This window comes from Macrosteles quadrilineatus, unplaced genomic scaffold (genome assembly GCF_028750875.1).
Source record: "Macrosteles quadrilineatus isolate MER2022 unplaced genomic scaffold, UCM_ALF_1.0 Scaffold_3__2_contigs__length_128488019, whole genome shotgun sequence".
Taxonomy (NCBI): domain Eukaryota; kingdom Metazoa; phylum Arthropoda; class Insecta; order Hemiptera; family Cicadellidae; genus Macrosteles; species Macrosteles quadrilineatus.
This window is the reverse complement of record NW_026542596.1, coordinates 110898523-110923219: the sequence shown is the minus strand read 5'-3', so window position 1 is coordinate 110923219 and position 24697 is coordinate 110898523. Positions and strand designations below refer to the sequence as shown.

The window sequence follows — 24697 nt, the reverse complement described above, 5'->3', positions numbered from 1 at the left end:
TACCAACTTAAAATATTTTAGGTGATAAGAAAAAAGTAAAAATATACACCTTAAAAGTGCTAAAAAATCAAATAGAGTTTGCTTTTGTGAAATTTAATCAGTGGCGTTTGATTTTGTTATATTTTAATCCGGTTTGTTTTTAATGTTTAACCGGCAATTATTTGTTACAATTAGAATTTAAACAAGTGAATTCTGGGCAAGTAAACACAGAATAAGAACAATGTGACAAAGACATTCAAATAAAGTAGGTTAGAAACAGAAGCAATCGATGCGACAAACAAGCTATTTGAAGGTCTATGAAATATTTAGTGTGTCGATATTGTGGCCTTACGACCGCGGTATGTTATTCGTATAACCTTTCCTTCATTTAAATTGAAATAACATTTCATTTTACTTTTTTTAAATAATGATTTATATATTGAGTAAAGTTCATGTGAATCTACATTTGAAAGTTAACCGGTAATAAAATTGGTAAGATAATTCATCAAATCACCTTCATAGACGTAGGACATTTCCGAATAAACGTCTTGAAATTGAGCTTGAGCGCAAATTGAACTTGATAATAAACAGTTTATTTGTAGAAGACCTCAACTAGATAAATATCCAAACAAGAAAATTATGAATATACTGAAAGCTTTCTTAGCAGCTCACAGTTTGGAAGGTTTGCAGAATCATTTGAAAAAATATATTGATTATGGTGATAGAAAACCATTGCATCACATGCATTTAAAATTTAAAAAATGGCATAAGACATTATAGCATCACAAAATCATGACGTCATTACATTGCATTAAGTCGTCATGTCATTAGAAAATTGAGAAACACATCTAGATATTATGACACTCGAAAATCAAAACAACACTAAAGGTCATCCGGGGTTATGGCATCAAACAATTTTGAACACACTATAGAACTTCAAGGCATTGTGTCATCAGAAAATCGCGACATCATTATAGCACGTTTGAGCTTTAAGAACAAAATTTTATTACTATATTGATATAAGTCATGATCTTATGGCATCAGAAGACCATTACATACGAAATCACAAGGGATCAGAAAATCATTATGAAACTAAAACGCAACAGGGCATCGGAAAATGGGGAAATATAGACACTAACACAACACATCCAGGCATTAGGGCATCGGACAATCCTGCATTACTGGATATCAAGACTTAACATCACAGTAGGCATCATAGCTCCAGGACAAAAGACATTATTACATAAGGACCTCAGGATTGGCGGATTGTCCAGTAACCCAGTTTCGGCTCCTTGACTAATCACTAATGATATGACCCCGGGCAAGGTCAAGGTCATTGATTGTCATGCTACATCACACCTGTAGTGCTCGCCACCTCGCCTCTAGATAACTGGTGTCCACAGTACTGTGGTTGAGGCTTTACCTACCAAAAAAAAGATCACCAGTGAGGTTCAGTTGGTTCAAGGGTATTGTGGCCTGATTACCATTTGTTTACAGCCTGATTAAGTTAAAGAGCTTCAAAGCCGAATGGAATGAAACCTTAAATTAGCAGATCATGATGAAAAACCATGCATCACTTCTCAATGTGGGTGGAGTATTGAATAACAATAACTAAATTAAACATTGAGTGTCGGTGTTATTAGTTTTAATACATTTTTGGTGGACTTTAAAACTATGCTGTAAAAAGTGTTATGTGCACTACTTACATCTTTAAAATATCATTGGGGTTTTCTTTGCTCCCAAAAAAATATATCGCATTTAATGTGTTTTCTAATGTTTTGTTTTTCAAAATAAGTTTCCAAAATTGTTTTTATTGTGGGTTGACATAAAATTATTTTTAATACGAGAGGGCTATTTTGAGACTAAATGTTTTAATTTGTTACTGATGGAACCAATTGCCTATGTATTTTGTAAATATAAACCTTAATACATTTATTTTTTAATAATTTAGTAATATCAATCTTGGTACTCCCAAAGTGTTCCACTTGCTTTTACAAAATAGAACAAAGATCCTAAATTCCCTATCCATAAACCAATATCAATAAAGCTATATTGTACACTCTACCATACGAGTAGGCTTTAAAATTATGAATGTTATAAACATAGCAACCACATGTTAAAGTATTGAAAACAACACATGCATAAACCAACCCTTCCCAGAACCACCAGAAACAGTGTTCTGTCAAGCAGTAAAATAAACAACAAACTGCTTCGCCTCTCGTTGGGTAAACAGCTGATACTCCTAGTTTTGGCGATGTGCCGACTTGGTTAACATCTTGTTTCAGGATATTGTCAAAAACATGTATCATGTAGCAACTTACATATTGTGTGGACAATCCAGTAAATGATCTGGTTATTCTTTAATGTCGGTACAGTTTATTTGATTCCTTGAGTGAAAATCCACTTTCTTCATCGGTATTCTCCTGATCATCCACCATTTTATTAACTTGAGGTATCAGAATCGGTGGGTTTGGGTTTTACTCTCGTCTAGAGGTTATCGTCACAAACTTGGTCGTAAGATGGATAGGTTCAATTACAGGCATATTCAAAAAATATAAGTAGCAATTTCCTAGACTAGTAGTCGTCCAGTTGTTGAAAATTCGACCAAATAATGTAATGTACTCACGAATACTTTAAAAGAACCGGATGGATAATAAACATAAATAAATGACGTTTTTGCCCAAAATAAACATGATTTATAACATTGCTTAAATGGAACTGCCAAAACATATGTTAATGCTATTAGATACGGCAACAACTTGGATTCGGGCCAACAACGTCATTTTCTAATGTTTTTGTTAAATACTGGGGCTTTCATAGTATTTGTGAATGTACTACAGGCTTCTATATTTTCACTCCATGATTTTCCGTTTATATTTTGTTGTTATTAAGTCACCAGCATTAGCAACCCATAAGGCCTATGTTAATTTTTTTAAATTTCTATTTAATTTTTTGTGCTTTATTTTAGTTTATAAAGGGAATCTGCACATCTACAGGAAACTATCTTTCTAATAGTATGCGTAGATTTCCCCTGCGATGCACACGAGATAAATATTTTAAAGAAACATGCTTGCCAATTAATATATAGACAACACAACACATTTTACCTCTTTGTCCGTGATAATATGCTCAGCATCTGTAAAGCTCGTATCTTACGCGATGCTGAAGAGAGTATTTGCTCTAAAGCACCCTCAGTGGTATTTCCATTCATTGAAAGTTGTCTGAAGATTTAAACTAATTAATACAGTAACCTGTGTCAAACTAATCAGCTAGCTGTCAAGACAATGTTTGCGGCGAGCGGTTGATAAACTGAGTTGTAGAGATACCGACGAACAAATTATTGCAGTTGCTGAGTTGAAACTCGTGTTGTATTAATTAATTTTCGTTCGAAGACAAATATTGTTTACATACTGCACTTATAACGATCCTTTCTTTGGACATATTGCTATCAGTTCATTCTAGCAAATGTGTAATGACCAACAGTACAGCCATCATGGCTGTCATATAATGTTAGTACAGTGCTAACAAGCCTGCCTAGACTTGACATGGGTCAGTAGGTTTAAGCACTGCAATGCACCGTTGATCACGTTGAATTAAATGAGTTTTCACGCTTGATTAATAAACACGTAAACAAGGACTTTGGTGTTTTATCTGTTCTGCTTACAGTGGTAGCAAAACGGGAGTGCCGATGGAGACCAGGTCAAGTCCCTTCACACGCACGCATCCCCAATGGTCTCCATCGGCACTACCGTTTTGCTAATACAAGTGTTTAATAATCAAAACATGTAGTAGAATTACTTTGATTTAGTTAAGCGAATGGAAATAATAAAATAGATTTTACTCTGGTTTTTGATTTTTTGCTTTGGTGTTACCTACATGAATAAATCCAATAACTTTGCTATAAAAACGTTTTATTTGCTAAAAAACACTCTGTTCAAAACGATGTTTTTTTTTTACTAAATAGGACACATCTAAACCAAAATAAATGTTTACAATAAATTTGGTTAAACTCAAGTCTCTGTAATCTTGAACGTTTGTAAAATAAAATATTTCTATAAGGTATGGTCAAAAAATTCGTCTATAAATACATTTAAACATTGGTTTCACACACTAAAAGTAGATATGTTATAACAGTTAAAATGCAACTGACCAAATTTGATTATTTTCGTTAAGATTAACAAAGGCTTTCGTTAATGATAGCGTCAAACGTTTCATAACATGTCAGAAAATGTGATACACATTTTTACACTTCCAAAATATATTCAGTTATCAGTATTATCAGAGTGGGACGCAACTAAGTAGTATTTCAATTCAGACATAAAAGGAAGATAAGTGCTAGATTAATTAGTTGTCTTGAGCAACTTTTAACTGGCTAAGATCAGCTTGTACTTTATAAAGAACCATTTTAAACCACCAAGAATCTATTAACTCTTAGGATCTAATCGGCGAGTTTGAATACAAGCCAAACTTTTAGTACTTAATTTAATTAAAGCAACCAAAAATACCCCCGCCGCAGCAAACCTGCAGACTAAGCGAATTTCAACTTGTCTGATTAAATTTTTACTAAAATATTTCCATAAATAAGACATATTATTCCCTATTTAAATAACATTAGATTTAACAAGTGCCTAGGTTTGCTGCTACGGGGAAGGTGAAAAGTGTTTTTTGACCATACATCAATAGTATAGGATGAAATAAATAAATTTGCCAAATTTTATCAATATATACCCATAAACAAATAAACTACAACAATTTTCATTTTCTCCATAAGAATAACATGGGAATTTTTAATTACACTATTTTTGAATTTTCTCCGTGACCATTAGGCATACAACAGCGCTTCAATATACTAAATTATTTCTTTTTTTTAAGCTCTACAAAACGTTTTAGAAAGAAATCACAAAATCTTTTGTTTTTAGGTTCAAAAATGGGAAAACCCCATTTTTACCCCATAAAACCCCCCATAATGCCCCGTTCCCATGGTCCGATTATGCTGGATCGCGAACTCGTTCGAATATACGTAGGTTTACACGTTTGTACCAAATTTCATCAAAATCGGATCATTTTTGCTCGAGTTATCGCGCTAACGGACACACACACACACACACATACATATATATATATGAATTTGAACGGATGGTGTTTTTGGCCTCTAGGGACCTCAAAATGAAAAATTAGATCGGTCTCGGGTCCAGGTCTTACCATGAGTACTACGGTAATAGCTTATTCCCTATATGGGAAATTCGCTAAAACTACCGTTATAGCATTTCATCCACCATGACACTTTGTATTGCCACTGCCTGTATATGGACGTTGTATTTTGACTAGAGAGGCCAATCTAATCAATATTGTGTGGTCAGCTGTAATCATGTTTGTCAGGTCCACACCACTTTGTGACGTCATCTCGACCCAACTACCATGTCACTGTATAGGGAACAACTTAGATGCAATATACTGTATAGTATCATAAACGCAATGATTATAGGAAGCAGGGATGCCAACTTATGTGTTTGTTTTGGAGAAAAAATATCGAATCTCTGTACAGTACTTGTAATTTATGTTAAACAAAACACCCTAAAAATATTATGACAACACAAATACAATAAACATTTCAATTAAAAAAAAAAAATAATATTAAAATTACATAAGTTTTGATTACTTACAGGTTTTGAATTTATTTTCTTTTTATATTGTTGCAAGCACTAATAATATAATATTTGTAAACAGGACCACGTTGAAGTCCACCTTTGCAGAAAATTGAATCCAAAATCAACAAAAACCTAATAACAGAAATGAAAATTTAATTAATAATTACGAATATGAAAAAGATAAATCAAAATTACGCGTAAAATAAAATTTTTACATTTTTTTTACTGCAAGAAAATCCTGAAAATTTATTTATCACAACGAACGTCCACAAATTTAACCCAATATTCAAAAAATCCTAGAGTTAAGTTTTAGCTTGGTTTTTTTTTAGTTTTTGCACAAATTGAAACGGTAGCTAAATGAATAAAGTTTGCAAAATTAACGAGGATTCAAATAAGAATTGTATAAAGACGTGAGCGAGTTTAAATAGTAAATGCCGGGATGAATAGACAACGCCCACTGTGGATTTAACATTTCCCGCACACAAAGAGGTGTTTACCACACTCGTTAAAAGTATAAACATAGATATATGCTTACAAATAAAAAACAACTTTTAGCCTGATAACATAATCGGGTTCGTATAACGTATGGCGGATATTGCCATATCTGAATATTCTAAAATAATTTTAATTTTATTATATTTATTTTTCAAACTACTGGCAGTTCTCAAAACATTACGTCATATACGGTATATTTCAACCAATGTTTCGCTAAATTTTCAACTTTTCGAAACTGTTTTTTTTTTTTTATATATATGAAGAAAGAGAGTAGATAGTTCCGCATACCCTGAAGAAATTTAATCATGTATAATTACCAACAAATAGTATCTAAAAATAAAATATATAATCGAAATAATAAATCTAACTGTTAACATTTCGATATAGGTACTATACAAATCTAACAGTACGTGTTTAGCAAGAAACTACTCCGGAATGCGTACAAATTATCGATATGTTTATTTAGGGGAGTTTATAAAGAGAATGTAAGAACCGCTGAAAGATTGGCTGAGTACTTTTTAATATTAATCTACAGATTATTTTATAACTTTGCCATGAAATAAAACCACATTAATTTAAATATTTGACCTTTAATTTGGTCTGCATTTAGTAGATTGATTTGAAGAATAATTGGAAGATAATTACATAAAACGTATGGAAATAATGCAGAGTTTCTTTTCTTCTCACTTTAGCAGATTTCTTTCATCCCTTGAAATCTGTGTAATTTATGTTTAAGTGATAAGTAACTCAGTTTCAACAGTGAAATAAAACTAAACTCTAGCTGTATTTTTGTGAAGAATGTTCTCCAATTCAGAGTAAGTTCTCCTCAATGGAGAGACCTACATTGTTTTTTAGATAGGTATTCCTGTATACCACCCACGATATAACTTTATAACTCAAGACACCTTGTGACTGCAAAAGAATACACTAAATCAGTCCCAGGTCTAGATCTTACCGTACCACTTACGGTATAGCTACTTCCCTATAGGCAAATTCGCTAATATAAAACAATTTTTAATGTAACAAATCTTTCCATTAACCATTAATTAAAACAGAAAGAAACGTCAATGTTCCACTCTTCGTCGCGCATCCAACGATTAAAAATTCAAATGAAACGGACGAAATCAATCGTGCTAATGAAAGAAACATTTGTAAAAGAGATTAATATAAGCCTATTGTTGTGGTTTAATTGATTTGTCCAGCGATTGTGAATGAATTGTTTCCGAATGTCCAACAGTTGTTCGATACATTTGGAGCGGTCCCACGGTCACTAATTAGCAAGGGTTCAACTCTACAATGCAAATGTGTAGGGTTCTGTCATTGACACTGGTTTAATTGTGTAATTAAGTATACACATTGTTAAAATATACCATAACAAACACAATTCTATTTCAGAAGCTTAAGTATCAAGCGATTTTGGTATTTGAGGCTGTAATTGACGCTATTGGTTGTAAAGTAGGTTTGGAGTAGTTTGGGAATTATCGTACACATACAAATAATAGTAATGGTTCGTCTGCTTTAACAAAAAAATACTGTAACCTGTTTATAATAACTATTAGCACAAACTTTAATGAAAATCAGAGACTACTAATAATTACTATTCATATTTAATTGATCTTCACATAATCCTAAATAAACAAACTGTTCTAAAATTATCTTATCAAACGACATTTCATATTATTTCAGTTTACATGTATATAGCCTACTCGATGGAGCCTATTTTCTTTTGAAATTATACACAACTTTTAACACCAAAATGTCACTGTTAACCAACATGCTCTACCGAAGTGAAGAGACTGTAATGTTAAGTGTAACCCGAGGCTATGAAATAAATCTTTCCCTCTCTGTTCAGAGTTTGTCGTAGAATTAATGCATTCTACATATTATTTGTTACATAATACAGGGTGATTTTGTTGATCAAACACAACAATGTCTAAATACTGTACAAGGATAGTGCAGTTTACTTGTTCAGAAAGTACATATTTTCAAGTTTTTTCCATTAATATATGCTTTTTAAATCATTTAGTATAAGTAAATCAAATATTTGAGTTATGACAAAAATGATCAATACTCTCTACTGCAGGAAAAACTGTTCTTCGTATCTGCGAGAATTTTGGTCGGAGGTGGTACAAGTTCTTTTGAAATTATCTTGTAATGTTAAAAAAGGATTAGCCCAAGATTACAGTAAACCACTTCTTGATAAAACTTGAAACATAAAATTATTCTCTTGACAAAACTGTTTTCAAATTAACTAGATGAAAATCGCATGACATTTTACCTATGCTAGATGAAATCTCAGTAGGTAAAATTACGAGCTACTTTATAATTGTTGAAATCCCAAAAATAAAGAAAATTTAAGTTGAGGATTTTAGTTTGAAAAAGTTCTTATGATTGATTGTCCAAACAATTTCCTTTACAAAGGTTGCTACGGCTCAAGTTGAAGGTCAAGATGTACGACTTGGCAAAACTCCAGCTTCTATGACAATCAGCTGTATTTTGTAGTCAGCTGTTTAAATCGCTGATGTAACTCGTAATTTAATGCGATGGTTGACGCCAGTAACTTTCATACTTACAATATTGCTGATTATAGCCATTGGTATAGCCCACGATTACTAGAAAAATAATGGTGGTATAGCCTACAGCTAAAAATATGAATATTTCGTTGCCATAAAATTCTACCGTGTATATTTATTATCCTTATACAATTTCAATTCATCCTGAAATACTATTAAGATTTCTTTCCATTATACCAGCTCGTGTATTCTCATATGTCGGTTTGAAAATAGCTGAAGTTTACTGTTAGTATCATTTTGTGTGTGGTGAAGTAAGACTAGCTAAGGTAAGTCTATTATAAAATAAGATTGGCTAAAGCTAAAAAAATCAAAATTCCATTCGAATGAAATATTTACTATATGGTCAGGTTAGTTTATTAGAATGTAGTAGTTAATGCGAAACAAGGGAACACAAGTCTCAAAAATGTCCAATAAACGCGTAATTTATACTCTACCTACAGTACCAATGGGGCTCAAAATCCGTTACGTGCCCACAACTCTATTTCTTCCAATTACACATCTATAACTTATAGAAACCTTTTATTGAAACCCATAATCAAAACTACAATGTTTATAAAAAGGTTTTTGATTACACGCTACAGTATATACATTTGGAGAAACACACACAAAATAGAAGAAAACCCCAATAACCCCCCTAACCCAACCAAACTTCTCAAACTCAAAAACCTTTTCTAAATATTGTATTTTTCTTTAATTATTACCTATAAAAGGTTTCAATAAATTATAAGTGTAATTGTGAAAAAAGAGTTGTGGGTGCGTAACGGATTTTAACCCCAACGTTTATTCAATAAAAAGAATTATCAAAGAATTCATAGTCATTCTATAGAATACCTGATTATATACTTAATTTTTAACATAATAGCCTAACACTACAATGCTTTGAGCTAAAATACATCAGGTCAACTTGCTGTGAACGTATCATATTGTTAAAACACAATTTCCCAATAATACCAGCATTAACGCCATAATTATATTCCACACAGTAGTTTAATCCAGGGTGATTGATTATCTATGATTGATCAATGTAATAAAGTTTAGTAATTTCAGTGAGCTTGTAATTCAGATATACCAATACATTAAACTTGTAGCCATAGCGAGCCCGACATTTTGTGATTATCGTCAGAATTTAAATTACTATCAGTTTTAGAATTTCTTTTTTTCTTTGGATAATCTCATCTAAAAATTATAAATTTCATATTATAGTTTTTATCGTGAGTATAATACAAATATATAAACGACTCTAATTTCTTGATTCCTACAGTCTGCATAGTATTTTTTTTTACTCTAAATCTTAACTACCGGTATATGTTTTTTTTTTGTTTTTTTTTAGAGTTTGGTTAAAATGGATACGTAATTACGTAAAACGGACCATTCAAAGCATTCAAAAACTCACATTAACAATAAAAGGAAAGCACGTTTTCCTATAGTCACCTGACAAATATTTATAAAAGGTTAAATTTGTATTAGGCTAAATATGAAGTGGGCTTCCTTGCACTGATTATAGTACAGAAAATTGCTATTTGCTGCATATACTTATAGACCGTCTTTTTTTATAGGCTGACTCGATTGCAAAGTCTGAATTCATGTCATCAGGCGAATGAAGCAGGTTGGTGGTCTGGTCACCGCAAAAACAGCCTACCATGCCCTGGTCGAGTCACACCTCAGGTATGGTCTGGTGGTCTGGGGAAGTACATCCAACAACTAAAAATCCTCACACTGACATCACTTTACATCCGTGAGGCAATTCTCCATGCCATCTCCACAAACCAAACAAGAAACAGAGACATTCACCATCACAATACACGGAACGCCTCAAGCTTTGCAATACCACCTCACCATCTAAGTCTCTTTGAAAAGAAGCCATCCTACAAAGGGGCCCTGTATTTCAACAACCTACCAGAACAACTTAGAAATGAACCAACTCACCGTTTCAAGAACCAATTAACAACATGGCTGCAAGAAAGGCCATTCTACTCAGAAAAAGAATTCCTTGACAACCAGCTTTAACAACATATTAAATCGACAAATTTTAATTATTATTCCGACGCATGTTCTCAACGAATATGAATGGTAGACATGATTGAGCACGGATGTCAAAAGGAGCAGAGGGCGTAAAATGATAACCTGAAAGGGTTGAGAGGTTGGTTGAGGTTGTGGTGGGGGTGGGGAGAGGGGAGAGGGCTGTGGTGTTCTCAATTTGCATGCATTATACCTAGTGACGTCACCACCTCCAGCCTCTTTAGCCCTCTCGTTATGTTCAGAATATCATGTGAAACATCTACTTTGCTGTTTGACTATCACCCAATCTACCAAGTAATGAATCAAGACAGTTGCAAGCACTTGGGTGTGCATAGCCGGAACACGAATGAAATTTCCGAGTGTAGAATTGAGTAAGATGATCTGAGTGGTTTTGTGACTGAGTTTTGCTGTTTTTTTTTAGCTAGGACTATTATTAAACACCCAATGGTCAAGGATAGATGTGTCCGGCTAAGTACAGTTCATAAGAATAATACATTCTGATAAAGATGGAGTGTTTGGGCAATGGTTTCAGTAAAATTAGGTCTAAAGAGCCTTGGGCTACACTTCCGTATCTGTTGGCACAAAGCAACCGAATGAGTAATTTTGTTTATTCGATTGTTTAATTCGATATATCGTTAGGTTAGTTAGGTTCGGGTACACTTCATATATGTTGGCATAAGTAACCGAATGAGTAATATTGATTATTCGATTGTTTAATTCGATGTAGCCTATCGTTTGGTTAGTTAGGTAAGGTTAACCTAACCTAACTAACCAAACGATATATCGAATTAAACAATCGAATAAACAAAATTACTCATTCGGTTGGTTATGCCAATGTGTACCCGAACCTTGTGGAGGATGGTCGTTAATAAATGGTTTTTGAGAAAACTTTAAGCTGAATAACAAAACTAAATTTCTAAAAACGAAAAAAGGTATGCAAGTTTTATTGCAAGCCAAAATATGCTAAAACGTAAATACAATTGGCAAAACATACATTTTCCTAAAGAACTTTAAATGTGTCTATTCGAAAAATCACTTTAATATCGAGCCAGAGCCAGATAACAACACACCTCATGTCTTTTTGTCACCTCTTCTATCTTGATAATGGTTATATTGTTGTTTCAAGGACTAGTGGCTTCAATCCAGTTCTTACCATACATTTAGTACTCTCCACAGTCATCGAGATTTTTTAAGGTTTTTTTATCGGTAATAGAATTTTAGTAGTATTGGTCTTTAAAGTGAAGTTACATAAATGCCACTAATAGCATAAGAGAATCTAAAATAGGGAACCAGCGACCATTTTAAAATTTTAAATGGTGTTTGTTAGAATTGATTTCTGAAACCATTGGAAACCATTGGTAAACCTTAGGGAATTTTAGGGAGACGCAGTCAATTACTTATTCCAGTAAAGGTTATTTTACAAACTAGAACCGCGCAACTTGGCATACCAAATAAAATATATTAATTTATCCTCTCGTGAACTCTAGCCAGTTTTAATAATTTTAAGTATTTATAACACGCTGAAAACCTAACCTAACTAGATAATTATTTACTTCCACCCATCAGTCCTTTAGTAAAATCATGAAAAACAATTCACATCAAGCATGACAAAAAATCACTCATGAAAACATTCCAATTTCTCACAACGTGAAATACATTCTAAAGCCCCGCTCGGAACAACGAATATCCATTTTCCAATTTCACACACAGCGATTACAGGCTAAGACCCTTAGTTGAAAACGCTTCAATTTCACCCCCGCTAATAGACATAAACAGACACCCCTTCCGTGAGAACTAGAAGTACGCCTGGCTCGCGCACTCCACTCAAATGTTTGATGACTTTTCAACAATAACGCGAGATATTAACATGGGAGAGAACGGGGAGATGTGAGGGGTGGCTCGCGCTCGTGGGAACAGGGGGGCGAGAGAGAGGGGGGAGAGAGCGTCAGTAGGGGGAGGGCGCCGCGGCGCGTTTCGACGTCTTTATCATCAGTTGTTCGTCTGCCACGATGACGTCTAGTAGTTCCGTGCTTTCCGGCGCCAAGAGATGCCTAAAGGTAAGTGTAGGAGTTGTAACTAAAAGTTTATCGTTGAGCACTATAAGGAGCTTCTAAAACCTCTTGTACCTTAATGTTTAACTCCTAGTGATTTTGTAAGATTCGAAATTTAACCCCAAATTTGTATCACCATTTTTTATTTGGAAAGTATAAATTTAAGAATTTGAATTTAGTGTTGTATTTATAGACATAGAGAGTGTGCAGGAAATAGAAATAGTAACTGTTTCATTGCTAAATTATAAAGATGGTATGAAACCCATTTCGTACATTTAATTTTCTACCACACAGATAAGAAAGTTTTGGAATTCAAACTTCATGTTGGCCACTTTTTTTATTATTTTGCAAGTATGTATAGTACCAAATTTACATCGTTACTTGTTAGGGAGAGCGTCTAAAGACTAAGTCTAGTAAATGTTTAAAGTGGGAGTTATTTTGTTAGGTTCGAAATTCAACCTCGTGGGTTTTAATATCGAAAATGTATTTATATGTTAGTTTTAAATTTCCTACCCTACATTATAAAACATGAATGATTGTGGAATTAGTGGTGGTTTGTATGTTTATCGTCACTGTACTTGTGAAAATTTAATTAAGATTTTTTTTTAAATTTCTGTTCCTTTTGGGGTATGTTGTATGAGTATACATCAATGATGTTTGGTTTGTCGGTTTGAATTATTACTCAATACACATGGAAATCAGTATGGAATACGAAATAAACTAAGGCCGGACAGTTCCCAATGAATTTTAAAATAATGCGTTAGAGTTGTTATTTTGATACTATTAAAAAAATAAAAAATTATATATTAGAAGAAACTTAGTATGTAGTGTTTAATTGGTAATTGCTTTCTTGTTACACATGTAAAAAAATTACATGGTTGCTTGATCAAATTTGAATGAGAAGATAGTAACCAAACCACTTAATTAAAGCGTGTTTATGGTAACGTATTATCGTTACCTTACAACAGTTCCCCAAACCGAATCTGTTAGATACTTAATGGAACACTTGTGGTTCGATGACGTACAACGTCTTTATACTACAATCGATTGTTTACGACAAACAATACAACTTACGTCAAAGGTGAAATAAACAACGGATCAAAACTAAAATTAACTTTGTCATCTCCGCGTAGTTGACGTGGTAAATTGTATTTATTTTAGTCGTGGTCGGTTCAGTGATTAGAATTTTGCGCTCTGATAAGCCGTCGTCACGGCTAACGATATGATATTCTGGTATTAATCGGCCTTTAAGTTTCTTCCTTATGGCAATATTTTTCTTCAAAGACTGGCTTTGAGGCTCCAAGTAAAATACATGACTAATGAAATCAGTATATTTAGTCCAAAGTTTTGTTTTTGTTCCTATGTTGAAAACAAATATTTTATTTCTGTTACAGAAGCAATTATAAAGTACAAGACTTGTTGGTTAAAAGCTGAAGTTGTATATTGTTTTTAATGCACAGTTCTTTTACTTTGTCAAGAAGTTGTTTACTACTAGGGCCATTTTTTTAATTTAGTCTACACTCTGACATCTTACTTGTGTCATTGTTAGCGTGAACATTCTACGAGGTCCCCAAGGGAGTCTACCAAGGCGTTGAAATAAACTTAAACCTTCGTTACAACCACAGCTTGATCATCATATTTTTTTTACTTGCCTTTTAAGTAATATAACTGTGCATAAATGATCATTTCTATGTTGATTTTGTAACCACTACGAGAAAAACAGTGAAACAACAAAAACACATTGGAATCCACACAAACAAAATAAAATATTACTTCTGTGGTATCCGAGGAACCTCAAATCGTTTACATCAATAGCAACACGGGATTTGCATTCCATTGTTATCAGCAGTTTTGCTTTTTTCAGCCATCGATGTCTTTTAGCTATAAATGTTTCAAGAGCAGTACAGTAACATTTTTTTGGAAATTAAGTTTAATTTCGTAGCTATGCAATCACACCGACGTAAACAACTTATTTGGTTATTTTTTTATTTGTGTATCCACGTCATCGGTGATCTACGCTTTCAGCATTGGGTTTTTGCAAGGGAATTATTCAAACCCTTATAATGTTACCATCTAACGTCAACATTTTTGGAGATTTTTGCATCGAAATTCGATAGCCCGATGACAAATGGCATCTGTAATCGAACCTGCGACCTTCGGATTAGAAATTGATCCCTGTAACCACTCTGCTAGAAATTTTATAAAATACTCTAAAACAAACAAAAAAATCGTCAATGTTATTTGGTATTTCTACTTCTTACGAATTGACTACGCTGGGGAATATTTCTTTGCACGATATAACTACTTTCATTGAAAAACCTTCGAATGTTTTTTTATAAATCTCATGTCATCCATGTAATGTAAAAGTATACAATAAAAAATGTAAAAGTATGGAATAGTATACAGTTGAATCTTTCGAAACAGTCTGAATTATTTTGAACCTAAGTTGAGTTTAATCGTATGAAACACTTACACGTTGATCCCACAAACCTTAATGTTGATGACATTCTGTGCTCTCTGGTTGATGACGTGGTAAAGGTAGGCCGCACCGCACCGCGAATTTCCCATATAGGGAGTAAGCTATTACCGTGAGTCTCGTAGTAAGAACTGGACCCGGGACGGATTTACTTTTTCGTTTTGAGGTACCCAGAGGCCAAAACACCCTTTGACCAAATTCTTATAGTGTCCGTTAGCGCGATAGCTCGAGCAAAGATGATCCGATTTTCATAAAATTTAGTACAAACCTTACGTTTATTCGAACGAGTTTGTGAGCTAGCATTATCGGACTATGGGGACGGGTGTTTATGGAGTAAAAACTGCATTTTCAGATTTATTTTGGACCCTAAAAACGTCCCTAAAACTAGGATTGCTTTCATAGCAGTGAAAGCCAGTTGAGCGGAGCGATCACGTTTCATGGGTTTTAACTAAGCAATAAATAAAAAAATGTTTATGGATAAAAATAATACAAAATACAAATAGCCTATTTCGTAAATTTAACTTACCAATCCAGCCTTGGTAAATGAAAATTTGCTTCGTCTGCAGGTTTGCTGCACTGGGATTATTCTTAATCTGGCATTTCAAGAATTTTATAATACAATTAGTATTTATAGTTTATTTACATTTCATCCATATATATTAACTGATGACATTTTATAGATACGCTTCTGTTCGGTAGTCCTATATGTCATGTGCATATTAGGTTTACCTTTGATTTATTGTTATTTTACTAAATTTTACCCCAGCAAATAAAACTATATAGTAAAACTATGTAAGCTTACGTTTATGTTTTAGTAACCAAAGAGTAAAGTGCGCACTATACAAGTCACCCTAAAATAAACTATAAACATTTAATTAGCGCCAGCGTACATTTAAACGTAACCGCAAATATAAACAAACGTCAAAACATACTTCCCCTTTTTCTAATATTATGAGGTAGTCAAGTTTCAGTATATATAGTCATACAGCCAATTACAATTTAGTGATATCAAAACACCGATAGTAAAATCTTCGGGTAGACTTCCGTATCTGTTGGCAAAAATAACCGAATGAAAATATCGATTATTCTATTGTTTCATTCGATATATCGTTTGGCTAGTTAGGTTAGGTTAACCTTACCAAACTAACCAAACAATATATTGAATAATCGATATATCGATCGATATTTTAATTCGGTTGTTTGTGCCAACAGATACGGAAGTCTACCCAAATCTTATACTAAAACATCCCTAATAATCACTACATTACAATGTAACTTTAAATACCTGAGGCAAGCACGGTAGCTCAAAATATGTTGTGCTAATTCAAAAACTAAAATTAATACTACTCAACTAACGTATAAAACAGAGGGTTTCAAAGGTTTTTAATTCTGATACCAAAAAGAAATAGGCTTGTGGAAAATGAAAACCCTGTGACGTCAGTGGAGTTGATAATTAATAGGATGAGCACCATCATAATCATCGATAATCGAGCACAAGGGTTTACAGCTGACGAGCTCTGATCAGCTGTGATCGCCACCATCGTTAATTATCACAGCTGATAAAGGGTCTTTTATGTTATAAATTGAATAAAACACCTTACGTAAACATTTGCTATTTTACCATTCACTAAGACCAATTTACTTGACCCGTTGTAAGTAGACTACCTACTATTTACTATTTACTAATTGCATTGCCTATTTAATTATCTGAAGACTGTTTACGTGTTTTGTACATTTAATGCTGATAAATTAATAGCTACAGTTTTTTTGTGTTTTTTCTTTACTAATTCGGCAAAATATTGATCTATTATCAAATTATTATGTAAGTGTTAGGGGATTGTTTAAATTGTTTTTGTACTGTTTGTAAGTGTTAGGGGATTGTTTAAATTGTTTTTATACTGTTTGTACGAGTAAGTGTTAGGGGATTGTTTAAATTGTTTTTGTACTGTTTGTAATAATTGTTTTTCCCACCAGATGCGTATGAGTAATTTTACATAGATTAAAAGAAGTAGACACTTCTAAACCCCTTTTATCTATGGTAATTATAATGCACCTGTGGCCCTGGGCCAAAATAAAGTGTGCTGGCCTTCCCCGCGATCGCGGCAAAAACGCGATCATCTCCGGCGATCACGAAATCATAATCGTCACCCGTCGTCATAGAGAGTAGGGAGTAGGGCCTATACTTTTATTCGCAACCCTTAGTATTTTGATGTCACCAGCATTTCGTAACTACTCCAAAAGTATAACTAGATCTTATATTGAATTTGCGTTTGATTGCTGAAAAGTTTTTAATTTAAAAAAACATTCGGTAACCTACATATTTACTCTTAAACATTCAAATTCTGTTCAACTACTAGTGGCTTGTAGGGACATAAGTCCCTAAAAAGCTCAAATGTAAAACAACTTTTTGCAATACCGGTATTTAAACAAACTCAGAATAACATTATCTATGTATCAGAATAGGCATCCCTACACCATATCTTTTGTGTAAAAACCAGTTTGTTGTTCTTCTTTGTTTGCTTTTGTTGATGTCATTTTCAATAAATAATTTGAATCACTCTAGTGGTTTAACCTGAAAAGGCAGCAAACATATCATTGTTTGTGAATAAATACTGGTTTACTAAGGTAGCTTTGGTCTTGTGGTTAATGAGGATAAATAAAAGCTTCCCTGTTTGGAATTTTAAAAATTCATTGGAGGTTCGCCTTCAGATGAATTGAAGACGCCTGCAATTTCATCTGCAGTAGGCTTATTATACCTACGACGATCCATATTTATCCTGTCTACAAACCTAAGTTCTTATTCACTGTCACCTTGTACAACCATTTCTTCCGAAGCTCTTTTGTAAATTTGTGCAAATGGATTTTCTAATAGAATTTTAGCTAGTTTTGACAATATTTCAGGTTTTATGTCACTATTTTCTCGACGCCTTTGACGAATTTCTGTTGCTGTTGATGTGTCAATAATGTACAATTGGCCATACACGGGGTCTTCATCATGTTGAGGCAGCAAATCTGAGATTGAACGATAAATCTGTCTTTGAATTTTGAAACAGTATGGTCCTTTTCCTGGAATATCTTTCTTACTGGCTGAAAAATAAGCAAAAGCCATCGCACTGTTGCATTGTCGAATGAATTTATACAGTTGTGGGCTCTCTTCAAACAAACTTTTAAGTTCTACATTAGTTTTTGACTGAGGAAGGTTAATAAGTCCGTTATGGCAACATGTCATAAAATGATTATTCGTTAGTTCTTCTCTAAAATGAAGAGCACTACATTGAATGCACTCTTGGTCCAGTAATCCTGCATCATGGATCTTTACATTTCTCTCGTCTACCATGGGTCTCCTAAAAAGGGGTTGTAACATATCTTGATTAAGTTCGTCATTATCTACTCTTGCTCTCCTACGCGCACTGTCATTCCTATGAACAGTTCCCCGCCTTTGTGGTATTCCCCTGGCGTTCATATTAATTACAGTACCTATAATGAAAAGAATATATATCCAGCAGCCTACATACCAAAACATCTTGAATCCCTGGTGATTTTATAAAAGTATGATCGAATATGATTACTCTACGTTGTATATTCACTGCACTAAAAAAAATTACTTATGAAGGAATGCAAATACACCATTTAGAACCAATAACATTGATAGGTTATTTTAGTTGTATATATTTACACAACCTTAACCTTAAAATGTGTAAAAATATAAAGAAAACAACATCATTTAAAATAAACTTGAACATATGATTTAAAAATAAAAACAAAACAGAAGTTAGATTTAATTTCGAATCTTTGATTATTTATACAGAATATTTATTCTATGTAGTTTATTCCTTTAACACGACAATAACGTAAAAGCATGAAAAAATGAAACTTGAGTATATGATTTAAATATAAACAAAGAATGCAGACGTTTTTCCGACTAATCTTCAATATTTCAGTTTTATTATAGTATACATTTCATAGTTGACTGGCTAAAAGTAAACCAAATGCGTGTATTGATCACTGTTTTCAAATCTGTGGCACAGCTGTTTTAATTTCAAAAGATGTAAACAAATTAAACCCCATGTTGTTTTAATGGGAAAAGTTTTATTCCGTTGCGAATTTATGGTAATAAAAATAATAAAAATTAATAGTTTTCCCTCAAAATTCAAGTCAAGACCTTTAAAATAAGACCCCTCCCATCCTTCTACGGCCATCCAGTCACTCACAATTTCTTTACAAAAATTTGACTTACGGAATTATATATATAGATGCTTAATATGTTTAAAATTGTTCAATAGGTTTTTAATTAGTTTCGAAAATATCCAATTTTGGTCTGTATATGATAACGAAATTCACACAGATGTTTTGTTCAACGTCAATGGTTCGGACGTCAAGGAAGTTTTACCGCCAAACGCACGTGACACGACACGAGAAATTAAGGAATATACCAACGCTGTAAAAGCAACTACAGTATAATGGTAGGCAAAATCCAACAAGGATAGTCCAGCACAATCAAACTTCAGGACATGTTCTATGATTATGTGTGCCGTGTCTATTCTCATGTGAGACTTTTTATGAGTTCAACATTTCATTTCTTTATCAATATTGTAAGCTAGTGCAGAACAAATCGTGACCAAGTTCTGATGTTTTTTTTATTCTTCAAGCATAAATTATAAAATGGTATTTCGCAGACATTTGGTGGTTATTTGGATTTGGATTTTATTTATTTTAGTAAAATTTGATGTCATCTAAAGACAGTTTGTATAAATTGTATTTTCATTAGATCAGTTATTGAAAGTTCGAAAATCTGTCAGTATAATATTATCTCAAAATAAATTTAATTGTATATAGCAAATTAATTTGAGATGGAATATTTAAAAACGGGCTTTTTACTTGAAATTATTATTTGGGTTTTGTGCACTCTACTCATTAGTTTCTTGGACTGTTGGAATGTGAACAAATATTGGTCTTATTTGAATAAACAGTTTAACTTTAATATTTCGTTTACAGGAAAAAGTTTGAAATAATAAAAAACGTCTCAGAATGTTTTAACTTGTTGCAGAAGGTTTGTCATGGATAAAAAAAACATACACGTAAATTTATAAATGCTTGAATATGAAAAAGACTAATCAAAATTACATGTTACAGAAGATTTTTACATATACAAAAACTATACACAACACCCAGAAATTTGTTTATGAACATTAAAAAATCCAATCCAATATTTGAACAAATCTTACAGTTATTTTTTTATAAATTAAGAAAGAAAGTTATTATATATATAGTAAACAAAAAAATAACCAATTCTACACTATGTACAGACAAAACTCTAATTTTATTTATATATATTATTAATTGGCTATGATATTACAGTTGAAACTAGTCGTTGTATAATAAAATTAGTTTTAAAAGGGTACTTGGTTTTCAATAATGTATTTATATATCAAAATAGAAGCCCTAATCACTATAATTTTCATAAAAAAACTTGTCTCATATTTTTCTTCAGACTAAACCTATTTCCATCGGGAAGTATATGAGAGCCATGTTTGAACAAGCAATTTAAACCTATTCATAGAAGCAATTCTTCAGAACCCACTTTTGGTTATTTAGAAAAAGTTTTACCTTGGCTTATAATTTTCTAAATTGGCCAATCAATAGCAAATCCAAACTCTCAGATCTGAACAGAATTGAATTCTTATAATACTTTCTTTTTAAATGGCGACCATATTAAGTTTGGATTGATAAGGCATAAACTAAAACTATAATACTGAACAAAATAAAATAAAACACGAGAAGAGTGGATTGATTAGATTAAACTTGCCTTGTATCTCTAAAGTGATGCTGTAGATCAATAATACTGCAGTACACACAAAGCATGGCCTTGGAGTTATGTAGGGTTGAAACTTTGTCAATGTGGCTTGGACTTGAATACATCACAGGCTTGTCTAGTGATGTATTATTTCCCCACTAAACTACTTTTAGCCACAAAGGCATATGTATTGAATGCCATGACTAACATAACTAGACCTTTGCCTAAAATTAACTATCCATAGGAGCATTACTCAATGCTAAAAAATCTTCAGTCTGATGTGGCGTACTACTATAAACTGAAGACAAGCTTAGAACTATATAATTCAAATATTGGTTTTACAAGTATTTATTTAACTTTGTATAAAATCCAATTGATTCTTAATTATTTTCTACGACCTTCTAACTATTTTCTTGCAATTAATATAATAATGGTGAGTGTTCCTATTGCAAATTTAAGATGACACCACTAGTTGCAACCCAATTTAGGAAAAAGTGACGATTATTAATTTATTTAATTTTTTCAGGTGTTAAGAACACTGACAAACCTGAAGCGCAGGATAGCAGTGGCCGTACTGCATGAGAAGAGTGCGAAGAAACCAGTCAATCAGCTGTCCCAGTGTCCATTCCATCTTAGCATCACCTCCCTAGACAAACATCCAGACAGTCGCAGCATAGACACAGTGATGACGTGGCTGGACGAGGGGCTGCACCAGGAGGTGGCCGACAACAGATTCAACGAGAGGATAGAGAACTGCCGGGGGTTTGTGAAAACGTCAGTGTGAACTGTAAAGCGGATAGAAATGTGTTACCTGCGGATAGACTGAAATGATAACAACCTGAAACCTGAGATGATAAAACTACTGAGTGTATTCCACAGGACTGGAAGTGGACATTTAAACTATTGAGTGTGTAGAACATGGATTGATAGGGACGGGAAGGTAACAATTTTGAAAATCTGAGGATAGACTAGGAGTGAAGATTGTCAAAACTGAGTGAATTGGACTTGATGGATTGGCTGACCCAAGAACATACTAGAAGTTAAGGAAACTGTGAATTGACTAAAACAGATCATTTTAACTGTTGTGCTCTATAAATAGGCTGGAAACAGAGATTTTAAAATAACTATGGAACTAGATTTTAAACGGAAGATACTTTTAATTGTGTGTGATAAAAATAAGAGAAGTGTGTAAAAGCTATAGCGTCCACGGTTTGAAAGACTACCAAATTTTAATTGCTGTGAAAAAAATTGGAAGAATGTGTAAAAACTCTAATGTGGTTTGTATCGTATCAGAGATTGTTTTTGAGGTGAATACCAGGTAGACTAGGGTATGTGAAAAACCTAATGAGAGAAATGTGAAGAAACATACCTAAGTTAAATGACAAAGAATGAAAGATCTGTGAGTGAAAAAACCTCGATCACTGTCATGTGATCTTTATGAAGTGATAAAAATGTGAATATCATCCCTTTCAGTGTTATTAGTTTGTATGAATGTCATTTTAATAGAACTTAAATGAAAGCCTTGTTTACTGATTTTAGTCCTGAAATATCAGGTTCAAAACCTCCAATACCCACATCAGTGGCTTTATGCTGAGACTGGATGGTTAATCTAATTTATAGTCCATCTTTCTATAACAAAAATAAGAACGGTCCTCTTTGACAGATCACTTTGCTATGCAAATTTATTTTCATAAACAAAACATATTGATAGCCTAGTGGTTTTTAATACAAGAACTTCCTTAGTTTGCTAAATACTTCTTATGCTTCCCAGTCATTTATTCAAACAAACTCCAAGGCATTTTTCATTACTAATTTTTAATGAATACTATCTGTTACCTAAAAATATTTATTCCCGAATATCTGGCACTGAAAGGGTTGAATGCTTTCACAATGTTTTAAACACCAACCTATAAGTATTGTTATTACCGATCCACTGTAATTATTTATTTACTGTTTCAGTAAACCCTATGCATAGTTAGTTCCATTGACTATTGGATATTGAAGTATTAATAGTCAAAGGTTAGTTCCTAATATTTTGTTACCATGTTTTTTAAGATTGATATAGTACTTTAAGGCCGATATTTTTAAGACTATACTGATTAATTTTACATTCATTGAAGATTTAACAAACTATTTTTATTATTTTTTCCAACATTTACAAATTGACGTTTCTCATCCAACAAATTGATTACCTTCACGTTTGAGATTAAAATATTTATTATATTTTTACTGTTGTACGGTACTGACTTTGTAAGCAAATAATGTTTTAAAAGTTTTAGAAAATTATGCCTATAGTAATAATTACTGTTATCTTCATCCAAATTACTCAAAACATTGATGCACTGTTTCCTTTATGTTAAAATAAAATGAAAGGAACCTAAGACTGAGAAGAGGTGTCCCCTATAATTGGTCACTTTGAGACTGAAATTTCAGCAAAACAACAATTTAATCGATTAAAGCAACTTTAAATTAATCAAATTACAGTTATCCATAGACTAAGAGTGTTTAAGCAATAAAAAGTTTATGTTGTGGTTCAAATTTAAAACAGAGATAACAAAATTGTTTACAGAAAAGAACCCCATTTCGACAAAGTGTTACCATCAGTTAAAGATGCCCCCTTGCACAGTTGCTGATCATGGGAAATGAGCTTAAAGCCGCATAAAGAAAATGTTTTACTAATTAAGGATGGATATTAAATACCAAAAGTAAATATACCTCGGGGATACTACAATTTGCATAAGTTAGGACAATAGTAAGAATTTTTTTAGGAATCCTCTAAATAGTCAACAAAACAATTCCTTACTTTGGGTTTGCGTTGGCATTTGTAACACAAATTACACCACCAAATAGAATGGAAAAATGTATTTAGTTAGACAATATGTGTTTCAGTTCGATCACAGACTACAATATAGACTATAGACCAATTAATGGTCTATTGTCTGTGGTCCAATGTACTATGAAGTAATAAAGAAACATACCAATGACATTATATTGAACTTCCAAGTTGAAGAATTGGTTCCACTGTAATTGCAAAAAACTATTCTCTATGAGCGAGATCAATCTGATTTAAGACATGTTTTTATAAAAATGAATGACAAAAGAATTTTACTTGTGTAGACAAATGACTGCTCAAATGTATTTAAAACTTTATTTTGTAAGAAAACTTTAAATAAGGAGTTGTGAATATTATTTAAGTTAAACTTATTTAAATGTAAGTTATTTAATTAGTTAGGAACAATAAAGTAAGAATTAAAAAATATTATGATAGTGATATATTTTACGTTACATAAATAAATCTTTAAAAGCTTTTTTTGTGTTTGACTCCAAATCCCATTTCATCGTGAGCATGCATTTAGCAGAAAATTAGATAATGGTTTCTGAACTATATGTTATTTTTTTTTTATCTGAATGTTAATGCAATTGATTTATATAGGCCTACAGGTAACACTCTGATAGCATAGCACAGTTTAAATTGTTCCAAATTATTGCCATTGCAAAAGAAAGGGTTAACTAACTTCTTGATCAGCTTTACAGCTCTTTGTTAAATTTACAGAAATTAAATAAAAATATGTCTAATACCACTTGAAATATATATTTACTCCCAAAAATATAAATATATTTAAAATATATTTATTTGTTGACTCCCAATACAGTAAATACAT

General features: G+C 32.6%; 1 protein-coding gene across 1 annotated transcript; it reads left to right on the top strand.

Moving 5' to 3' along the window:
* The first annotated feature begins 12721 nt into the window (after positions 1-12721).
* On the top strand, positions 12722-24343 carry LOC128989970 (uncharacterized). Its single transcript, XM_054412147.1, has 2 exons — positions 12722-12771; positions 21562-24343. The coding sequence occupies exons 1-2, from the start codon at positions 12724-12726 to the stop codon at positions 21817-21819; spliced, it is 306 nt and encodes a 101-aa protein (XP_054268122.1). The 5' UTR covers positions 12722-12723; the 3' UTR covers positions 21820-24343.
* Positions 24344-24697: the final 354 nt, after the last annotated feature.